This window comes from Carassius auratus, chromosome 18, assembly GCF_003368295.1.
Source record: "Carassius auratus strain Wakin chromosome 18, ASM336829v1, whole genome shotgun sequence".
Taxonomy (NCBI): Eukaryota; Metazoa; Chordata; class Actinopteri; order Cypriniformes; family Cyprinidae; genus Carassius; species Carassius auratus.
The window spans coordinates 19,149,351-19,160,100 of NC_039260.1; the positions used below are offsets into that span (position 1 = coordinate 19,149,351).

Consider the following 10,750-nt stretch of genomic DNA (forward strand, 5'->3'; position numbering starts at 1 on the left):
CTAGATGGCAGATTGGTATGCAAAAAACAAACAAAAAACTGTTAAACAGCTGGTTAAAAGCAGCAATTTGGAGCTCAAGCTTTTGTTCGAGTGCTTATATTAATTATTTAATACAAAAATGTGTGTTATTTGAGCTGTGAAGCTCGACTGTCCTCCAGCTGCTGTCCTTGTTTGCAGTGTAGAAATAGGATAAGCATCTGCCCATGACGGTCTCTTCGCATGATAGAAGAAAAAAAAATGAGGGGAGGATTGGATGATAATAGCACCATATATTACATGCCAAATTTAGCTGAGGGATGAGAATAAATTATTTGGTAATCAACAGCATGTTACAGATGCTGTCCACAAAGCTTTACTTCTGTTGAACTCACAATAGGGTGACCAGACATAACAGTTTTTCAAGGAAAGTCCCAAAATTGTCCCCAGTAACGTGCCAGTTATAAACAGCCCGCAAATGCACTGCAAATAGGTCAAACCAACAAAATTGGTTACCAAAGCAATTACCAGAGCAACCAACAGCAATGAAGCACTATTATCATCAGTTATCAAAGACAGTTATCAGTTTCTATGTAGTCACACGCAAGGTTAAACGTAAGTAATATTGTTAGTATGTTTATCATGTTAGTATGTCAAAGCAAAGAATAGTCCATCTGCCATCACTGGTTCAACCATAACGTAATGAAGCGATAAGAATACTTTTTATATGCAAAGAAAACAAAAAGTACTAGTTTACTCAACGATTTGTTGAACAAAACAACTCTCTCCGCATCACCGTAACATCATTTAGGAGAATATGAGCTGAATGCAGGAAACCTACGCTATTTTGTGTCAGCTGTGCCACAAGGATACGCTGTTTTCGTTCAAATCAAAGCGTAAATGCATGTAGATAACGTATCCTTGTGTTGCGAGCGACACAGAAGACCGTATACTGCTTGCGAATATTCTCCAAAATGGCGCTGTGGTGATGCGGAGAGACACAGAGGAGACATATTGTTGAATAAAGTCGTTATTTTGTTTTCTTCACGTACAAAAAAGTATTCTTGTCGCTTCATAACATTACAGTTGAACCAGTGATAGCAGATGGACTATTCTGATGATGTCTTTCAGTGTAATTTACTTAGGACAGTCACAAGGCTCCTGGTTTTCATGCTGTTATTTGAATGAATAAATAAATAAAATACTGGTTGACAAGTTTTAGTTGATCTTCAAGCCTGATTGTAGCTGATAAAGCAGGCTAGTTTTAGATGGTTCTTGGCTACTTCCTTAAAAGAAAAGAACTAAAACCAGCCTGGTTGGCATGGTCTTAAGCTTGACATAACTGGTTTAAGGTGGTCTCCCAGTCTGACCAAGCTGGTGTTCAGCTGATCTCCCATTTAGGCTGATCAGCTAAAGAAGTTAAAGTTAAAGAAGTTTTTTAAGAAGTGGTCAAAAAAAACCTTTTTTTTTTTTTGCCTTTAAGTGGCTTTGTTTATACAGGCTACCACTTTGAAAAGCACACATGTAAAATAACAAGATTAGTTAATAAGGTTATAAAAAAAAAACATACAAGACTGTCTCAGTTTTTCATTTATAGTTAATAACAAGTGATTTGTTTCCGTAATATTTTGACCACTGAAATAGAAAATATCCCCAGTTTTCCATTTCTGAATTCTGCTCACTTTAAGCCAAATCCTCCTTTAAAATAGTCTAAAAGAGACCCAGACACATTCAGGCAAAAACATTCCAATAACGGAACAGTCTGTGGGTTGATGAAGAGCAAAGCAGCATAAAAATATTCACGTTTAATAACGTCAAGCTATGTACATAATACAAACAGACGGGCTTGTTTTCTTAATGAAACCACTGGTTATTTTAGTCACTGCTCACTAGATGTGGACAAAACACTGGAGCATGTGGCGCGGGGTGTAGAGCAGCGGGTCTGAGACAGTGCCTGACCGGCCGCGCCGCGCCCAGAGATTTCTACCCGCCTCAGGAGAGCTTGTTTATCACACAGCTGAGGTGTCTGGCCAAATATCTGCAGCCTGTACAAACCCACAAGCCTCTCTTTCCCATGTTGTGCCTGACCCCGTTCTTCATCGTATTTCATTAATAATACCCCATGACAAGAACAGGATTTGAGATAATCTAATAAAAATGCTCTTCCTTTGAAAAGGATAAACTTTCTGCATGACTTGGTTTGTCAATGCCCTACCTCATAAATCGTCTTCCCGCCTAAAAAAGCAGTATCTCATTGTGAGCAGTGCCCTCTGCTGGTCATATATAGTAGTCAGTAGATTTTGCAGCTTGAGGAGAGTTTAGAAGTGGTGTCTGTTTAACAAGTTTGTCAGCCATGCATGCCAGTGGCAAGACATTCTAATGAGTTCTGACATTGTTTTAACGGATGGTTTATTATTAGAGGGACCTTATTACAACTAACAGCATTTAGAGGGAAAACCTTATGTCGTTCCAAACCTATTAAAAACAAAATAAGATATTTTGGAGATTTTTAGTTACAAAACAGTTGCTAGTAGCCATTGACGACTTCTGATTAACACAAAAGAAGATATTTTGAAGAATGTTAGTTACAACACACATGCTGGAAGCCTATGACTTCCATAGTATTTTCACACCATACTATGGAAGTCCATGGCTACCAGCAACTTTTTGTTTTTCTTTCCAAAAGAAGAAAGAAATCCATGCAGGTTTGGAACAAGATGAGCGTGAGTAAATGATGACAAAATGACTGATCAGGAAACAGCATATGACTGTACAGATGCATCAACCCGTCAACGGAACAATTTATTTTCCATATAAATGCTCATTAAAAGACGTTAATACTAAAATAATATTATTTATTATTATAGCAATAACCCATCAAAGTACAGTCACTATAAGATCCTTCAAAAATGTGATTATATGGAAAAATATCTGAAAATCGAAACAATAGGACAAAATAATATGTAAATAAGCAAATAAATAAATAATAATAAAAAAAAGTTTTTTTGTTGCGCAAGATGTTCTTGTTCTTTCACAGAAGAGTGCAAGATTTGGATTTTTGCTCATAATCATCATCCAGTCCCACTTTCTTCCTGTTTGGGTCGTTAAGCTCAGCAAAGAGTCCGCTGTCAATCATCTCCTGTTGCCATGGAATTGGCACTGCTCCTGTGCTGAATTCTTTAAAAAACGTATTATCGTTGGCATCAAATTCAACCCCTTTAACCTCAGAGAAGTCCCGAATGTCACCCGTGTCTTTAGCGTACACAACATTGGGTTTGGGCACCCATGGAGGTGCAATAAGCCCCGCCTCTAGTCGAGGGATGTTGATGGATTTAAAGAACTCATGTTTCCGAGGGTCATCCCTAAGGGCAAAAAACAAAACAAAACAAAAAAACAGTTATGATTAAATATATGCATGACATTTACTCACATTTACTTAAAGGAATAATTCAGCCATATTTACTTAATGTTACATCCCAACAAAACTGCATGACGCATTCCGTATTTAATAACATTTGCCAAAGTTTCCATTAAATAATGTTAACTTTGTTTCCACATTTTGAGGATGTTCAAATTTGAGATGTTCTAAGAACTTTTTTGCTTTCTTCTCTTGGAACTTAACTTAGTATGAGTCTTTTGAAGGACAACAGCATCATGATAAACAGACCAGTATCATAACATTCTGGCACTATTTTCCTATGTCACAGCTTTCAATTCAAATGCACCAGTTCTGCAAGTTGGACGTCGATAAATTAAACATCATAGTTCTTTGCAGGTCTTCTGTCTAAATGCCTTGAAATCAAACCTAGTGGGCCTTCAGCACAGTACTGGACTTGAGAGCTACAGACTATCAATAGCTTACATTTTTTATTTCGTTTCCTCACAAAAAACTATGAAAAGGCAAAAGAAAACTAAAAGCGGAAAGTGCATAAGTCATACTGAATTCGTATGGTGATTTTATGATGTTTTTGGCCATTCTTGACAAATGTGACAGAAGCTGCACAAAAAAATCTTTTAAAATGTTCTCATTATATGTACCATGGAAAAAATAACAGCACACAGGTTTGGATCAACATAAGGGTGGATAGTGACAGAATGTTCACTTTTGGGTGAAACGGTTCCTTTAATAGAATTAAAATAAAATTTTAATGGGTTGAAATGGTTTCAGCATCTGACTTTGAGAATAGTATTATATGTTAATATGTAATTTAATCCTATGAGCAATGAAGCTGGTATTGAATCTGTTGGTGTCTTCACCCACAGAATGAAAGACCCAAAGATATCATGTTTTAACATTCATGCTTTGCGCTATCCAAACCCAGTGCTGAGGCTCCAAACCCACTGCCAGTGCTCTCAGTGAAGAAAGGCTGACAGAAATGGTCTGTTTTTCGATTTGCTACCACACTGGCTTTATTTTGCTGACAGAGCAAAGCTTCTGTTCCTATGTTGGCATGCAGAGGGCAGAGTTGGACTGACCACGTCCTAATAATGACCTGGAGTGGAAACAGTGTCCTCTTGCCATGAAACACACAAATGCTGCCACTTACTTGCAGCCAAGGCGGTCTTCAATGTTCTTTTTCAGAAAAAGACTGATGATGTCCTTCGAGGGGGCGTCAAAATTTTTGTGTTCAAATTTGCACTCATCTTCAAGAGTTCTCCTTACTATCTCTTCTTTAGTAACCTTCTCTTTGTAACCTCTAAAAGGCAGACGGCCGGCCACCATCTCATAGATGCTACAGCCCAAGGCCCACCAGTCCACTGACATACGATACGGTTCCTGCTTCAGGATCTCTGGCGCCATGTACCCTTTGGTGCCAGCCTACGATGGAAAAGACAACAAGAGAAAATCATTCAGCCTTCTTGAAGCCACCTGAACAAGCATTTCAAATCATATTTAAAGACATCTATCATGGCACAAACTCTTTGACCTTTTCACCATCCTCACTAAAATCCCATTTTAGATGAGATTCCTGAGACAAGTCAAACACAAAAACAATCACTCGCTATTTCACCAGTATGTGTCTCCAGGGACTCAAGTCAAACCCTTTGAGGCACACTACTCTTTTGAAGAAGGGTGTGCTATTCCAACTTAGATCAATGCCAGCTTTGCGAATTACTGTGATTAGCATTAGTGAGGGCTTATTTAAGGTCTTGTGGTACCCCTGGCTGTCTGAAATATTAGTTAACAATTAAAAAGTTTTCTTGGTAGAGTTCAGATTTTTCTCATTTTGCCACTCATTTTGAAAAACAAGTTAGGAGGGATAGTTCACCCAGAAATGAAAATTACCCCATGATTTGCTCACCCTCAAGCCACCCTAGATATATATGACTTTCTTCTTTCAGACGAATACAATTGGAGTTATATATTATAAATATGTCCTGGCTCTTCCAAACTTTATAATGGCAGTAAATGGTTTTTTTAAGGCCAAAAAACTGCATGCATACATCATGAAAAGTACTCCACCTGGATCCAGGGGGTTAAAAAAGGCGTTCTGAAATTAATAATGTGTTTGTGTAAGAAAAATGCCCTTAATTAAAACCAGTTAAATTAGTTAAATTTTCAGTAACGGAGTAATCTAATGAATTACTTTTCCCGTCATTGCAACGCCGTTATCGTAACTGAGAATGTAAAGTGTCGCGTTACAGTTTGGTTGAATAAAGCGCTAGGTGTCATGCTTTGGCTAGTGGCTACACATCAGCTGGCTGACACCGTTGCAAATCCGATGATGATTGGCTGGGTGGGCGGTGCCCTGCTCACGCCTTCTCACTGCACGCTCTGACAACCACTAAACACAAGACGGCATCAGCGATAATGGCGTTTTCGAACTGGAAGTACTGGCAATTAAAGGCGAGAATATTTCTGTAACATGCACGGTATGCCCATGAAAAAATACTTTATCCACGTCTGCCTCAAGCAACTCAAATCTTATGAACCACCCCACATCAACACATGCTAACACGATACTGTACTGAATATTTAATGCTGTGTTCACACCAGACACGACTTGCGCGAATAAATCTAGTTTTAAAAGTATTTCATGCGAGAATGTAGTTGTTTAAAACTCAAATATGCGGTTTATTTATAAAGACAGCGTCTATTTAAGAATATGTTTTGCTGATTTTCCGAGGTTGTCTACTTTGCTGATTAACTAATTACTTTTACAATGTGGTAACTGAGTTACTAGCTCAGATAAGTAATTTGTACTGTAACTAATTACTTTTTTAAAGTACGATGACCAACACTGATTAAAACTTACTAAATTGTGATTTTTATGTTCTGCAAATTGTCACACATGCTTTCACAAGAGAATGATATTATAGTGGATGATGTGGGTAGAATAAGCTCCGGTAAGAATATACTAGTCTCGCGAGAACCAAGTTTCATTTAAAGCAAAGAAAAACCATTCTTCTCTTGGCTTATATTGAAATTCTCCGACATGAACAAAGTTTTGTCATCATAAAGTTCGGATGAGCCAGGACATTTTTTATATAACTCTGATTGTATTCGTCTGAAAGAAATAAGTCATATACATCTAAGATGTCTCAAGGGTGAGCAAATCATGAGGTAATTTTCATTTCTGGGTGAACTATCCCTTTAATTGTTGGAAGTATTAGAACCTTTCTAAGGTATTATCCATGACATTATCCAGGAGAGCTGATACAGTTAAAATGATATTGAACATTTGGTAGATTTAAATACTAAGTATCTCATACTATTAATTGTTAAAATAAAATACAGTTTGGGCATGTTTCTATAGAGATACTCCAATGGTCTGTATCTGTGGAAATAAGTATTGCAGTAGTACTATGGTGTCTAGCTACTGAAACCAGGAAGCTATAATATACTCTCAAACCATTATTTTGCAATTCATATTGATTTTGTAATTTTGCAATCTGCCATGCATGCACCTAGTCTTTTCGTGACCATATAGCAAGATGTGGAGTATGTAATTTTGGACATAACCTACACATTTTCAAACTGTTCCTTATTAAACACACCTGATTTAACTAATCAGCTCAATAGAGACTTCATAGATGGATGAGATAAAGGAACCCTTTAAAATGTTTAGTATAACTGGTATATCTGAGGCCAGATGTTAGGAGCTACATTGCTGTGGTTGGGAAATATTGCTTTAAGACATGGGTAGACAACCCAGCTCTTAGACAGCTACCATCATGAAGAGCTCAGCTCAAACTTCAAACAAACACACCTGAACCAGCTAATCAATCTGTTAAGGGTTACTTGAAAATGACAGGCAGGTATGTTAAAGAAGGGTTGGACGGCTTGCATCTACGGCTGCTTCTGAAATTGCATACTTCCCTGTAGGCGAAAAACGAAAAACTTTTGTGACAAAAATTGGACTACCTCCTGTGTAATTCTGAAGTGTGCATTCGATGGGATCCCATGAGACCACGGGAAAGGATCTATGAATGGTAGTGTCATGACGCAACTGACGCTGGTACGTCACGTGACCATGTGCAGATACAGTACATACAGTACTACATAAATTAATACTATATAGAACGTAATATTATTTATTTTATTTTTATTTTTTGTAATTGTAATTGTGAAATTACTTAATTAAAAAAAGTAAGATTTCTAGAGATCTAGGATTTCTAGGAGCGAAGTTAGCTATACCTGCTTTAGGGTTATCAGTAAGAGTCAATATCTTGTGAGGTATTAGTAAATACACACATTTATGATTGGGGATAATATTGGGTCTTTTTGGGACTCAGGTGTTCAGCAGTTGTCTAGGTTGTTCTGGGGGTTGTTCAGACCTTGTCCAGTGCCCACATACTGGGTATTTATTGGATTTAGACTTCAAAGTTTTAATATACCAGCCCCGATTGTTATCCACCAGTCTACTAAAACATCTTCGTTAAAGGCTTGTCTTATGTCACTGTTCTTACCTTTTGAGTGATGGTTTTCCCGTTTGGTAGCTCCACAGCTAGACCCAAGTCTGACAACCTGCACTGGCCTTGACTGTCCAGTAGGACATTCTCTGGCTTCATGTCCCGATACACAATATCCATGGCATGAAGGTGCAGGATACCAGTGATGATTTGAGCTGTGTAGTGAATGATGCGCTCCATCCCAATGCCAATCTCTCCAATGTGGTAGATGTGGTACTTCAGATCCCCTCCATTCATCAGAGTCATGACCAAACACAGGTGGGTTGTCGTGTCAAATGCGTAGGCCAGGTTTACTAGAAACAGGCTGTTTACCTTCTCCAAGATTTTTTTCTCCAGCAGAGCCATCTTTTCACCTCCTTTTTTCTTCAAACGTTTCTTGTCTAGCTTCTTGCAGGCATACATGTGGCCCGTGTGTTTGACCTGAACAGCACACACCTAGAGAATTTTTTCATTCAGAAGAGGAACATTACTGTTTTGAAATGGGAATATGGGCTAGATTTGAGCAGAATTTTACATTTTGTACAAAACAATACATTTTTGATGCAATATGCTGTTCAATATGGGGCAACGGTGAGAATGTACACACTTGAAAATCTATTCAGATAAAGGTATTTTTTCAAAGGGGATATAGCCTAAGCAGTGACCATTCCTTTGATTATGTGCACTAAACATTATGTAAAAGGTGCCCAGATTGCATTACTTCCAAGGAGATTTTTATTCTATTTGGCACTTGTATTCACTGTTTATCAAAGGATGTCCAACTCAGTTGAAACATTGCATATTGTGTTTAGTTTGGTCTTGAAGTTTAGTGTAGAATTTATGCCTATATAGCATAGGAAAAATAGTGACCTTATCTTCCACTGACTGGAAAAACAGATAGTCTTGCCCCAAACTCACACCACAGGTTGAACTATAGAAGCTGCCATGTTGTTCCACTGAAACTAACAGTGCAATGTTTGATACTGCAGCTCAGGGCCGTCGCTAGGAATTCTGGTCCCTTTTCCCCCACTAGCGACACCCCTGGTGCCATTGTTGGTAAAATCAACCTGTGAATGGCTTACGTCATAAGAAATTTTGCAACATACATAACAGGACAACAAAACGACACTATGAGTTATTCTATAAAATACATCAGCACATGTTAGCCCACCGAAAAAGTCAAAAAGACAATAGTTTGCCTTATCAAAAGAGTTACAGAAAGCAAGTAACAAAAAACATTAATGTAATTTACTATAGTTAAACTGAACAATAATTCAGACAAAACTCCAATTATAAAATGATCCACAGCTAAGGCAACCAACAACAAATTTTTGTTTATTTAAAAAAAAAAAGTTTTCTCTGGAGATTTCTTTGTGACTGGGTAGGTGGTGCAAATACTCACCTCTCCAAATCCTCCTTTCCCCAAAGTTCTGAACTCATAGAAATATTTATCAGAGATGGACTGCTTCTCAAATTGCTTCCATTGCACAAATCTGTCAAAGAACGGGCTGGTCTGATACTCAATGAAAGGTTTTCCTCTTAGAAACTCCTGTGTGGCTTCTTTAACCTGTCCCATCATCACCTCCTCAAAGTCCTTCTCAGAGACAACGTTACACTTTTCCGCCATGTCCTCTGTCAGATAGGCCATGAAACTCTTGGAGTCAGCTTTGCAGAATTTGTTAATGATATTCTGCCTGGCTTTGTCTTTAGCACCGGCCTCTGCCAAATTCCAGTCATTCAACTCATCCAGAAACTCTGCCGCGGCTCGGTATTCTGGACTGGAGGCTAAAAGGAACTGTCGGAAGCATGTTTTCCCAATGGGCTGCTGCTTACAGATGTCTTCAAAGTCCTTGGGAATAGTTGCACGCACCTCTGTACAATTCTCAAGTTGGGGAAGAATTAGGCTACGCCTTCGTTTCCTCATCTCCTTTTCATCTAGACTCTGTGCTTTCAGGTAGGCTGTGTTGGCCACCAGGTTGTCCAGTCCACCCATGTCACACATGGCTATGGCAAGGTGAAGGGTCAACTGCAGGTAAAAATTAACAAGAAATAAAGAGATACAGGCAGTGCAGAGTGAAGCTCTGATATGATGATGAGTCAAAATGAATGAGACTTCAGAGCTTCATGTCGGAGTCTTCCCAGTTCCACTCATGTAATTGCTCAGTAAGAGTTAAAAACCTCAAAAGGGATTTTCTCTTAAGTGCGTGTCTTTGTATGCTAATTCGTGGATACTGCTCATGGAAAGGAACTTATGCCGTATTTTAGTTAAGAGGCTTTGGTCTATGATTAGCCACAATGTTAAGGGATAGACAATGCAATTAGTGTGCTCAGTCCTCTACTATCAACTTCAGTTCAAGGAAATAAACAGAACTTGATAGGTTTATGAAGAAAAAGATAATGGTGATTGCTTGTGAAAACTGTGCCTCTTTAATGCTTAAGGGCTTTCTTACTAGCCCAAGCAGAAAGGTACATTCTGATCCCTAGATATAGATCAATCCTTCCTTCAGTGTTAGTGCCAGTTCACCATGTCATTAAGTGTGAACCGACCTTAATGCCCACTCCATTGTCTGCCAGGTGAAAATATGTCAAACCACTTGGAGAAATAATAGCACTAGTTTAAAGTATTTTTTTTTTTAGTGGTCTTTTTAAATTGAGCCATAGCTAGGTTTGGCTTAAAAGTATATTCCAACCCAAAATGAACATTTTGAAGTGACGAGAATACTTTTTGTAAACAATGAAAACAAAAATAATGTCTCTTCGCATCAGCGTAGCGCCATTTTATAAAATGTCTGCTGGATGCAAGCAGTGTACACTCTTCTGTGACAGCCGCACAGAATACCCTACACAGTTTGCGTTCAGCGGATATTCTCCAAAATGGCTC

The 10,750-nt window shown here is 38.3% G+C and overlaps 1 protein-coding gene across 1 annotated transcript; it reads right to left on the reverse strand.

The window, feature by feature from the left end:
• Window positions 1-2,992: 2,992 nt before the first annotated feature.
• On the reverse strand, window positions 2,993-10,154 carry grk7b (G protein-coupled receptor kinase 7b). Its single transcript, XM_026288243.1, has 4 exons — window positions 9,272-10,154; window positions 7,888-8,325; window positions 4,524-4,795; window positions 2,993-3,338 (listed from the first exon to the last, which is right to left on the reverse strand). The coding sequence occupies exons 1-4, from the start codon at window positions 9,869-9,871 to the stop codon at window positions 3,008-3,010; spliced, it is 1,641 nt and encodes a 546-aa protein (XP_026144028.1). The 5' UTR covers window positions 9,872-10,154; the 3' UTR covers window positions 2,993-3,007.
• Between the last annotated feature and the right edge of the window lie 596 nt (window positions 10,155-10,750).

Excerpts from the sequence above, each read along its gene's own strand:
- grk7b (XM_026288243.1), bottom strand. The coding sequence starts at position 9,871 with ATGTGTGACATGGGTGGACTGGACAACCTGGTGGCCAACACAGCCTAC. Across the intron at positions 8,326-9,271 it reads GGAAAGGAGGATTTGGAGAG|GTGTGTGCTGTTCAGGTCAA; the intron begins GTGAGTATTTGC and ends AAAATTCTCTAG. Across the intron at positions 4,796-7,887 it reads GGAAAACCATCACTCAAAAG|GCTGGCACCAAAGGGTACAT; the intron begins GTAAGAACAGTG and ends TTTCCATCGTAG.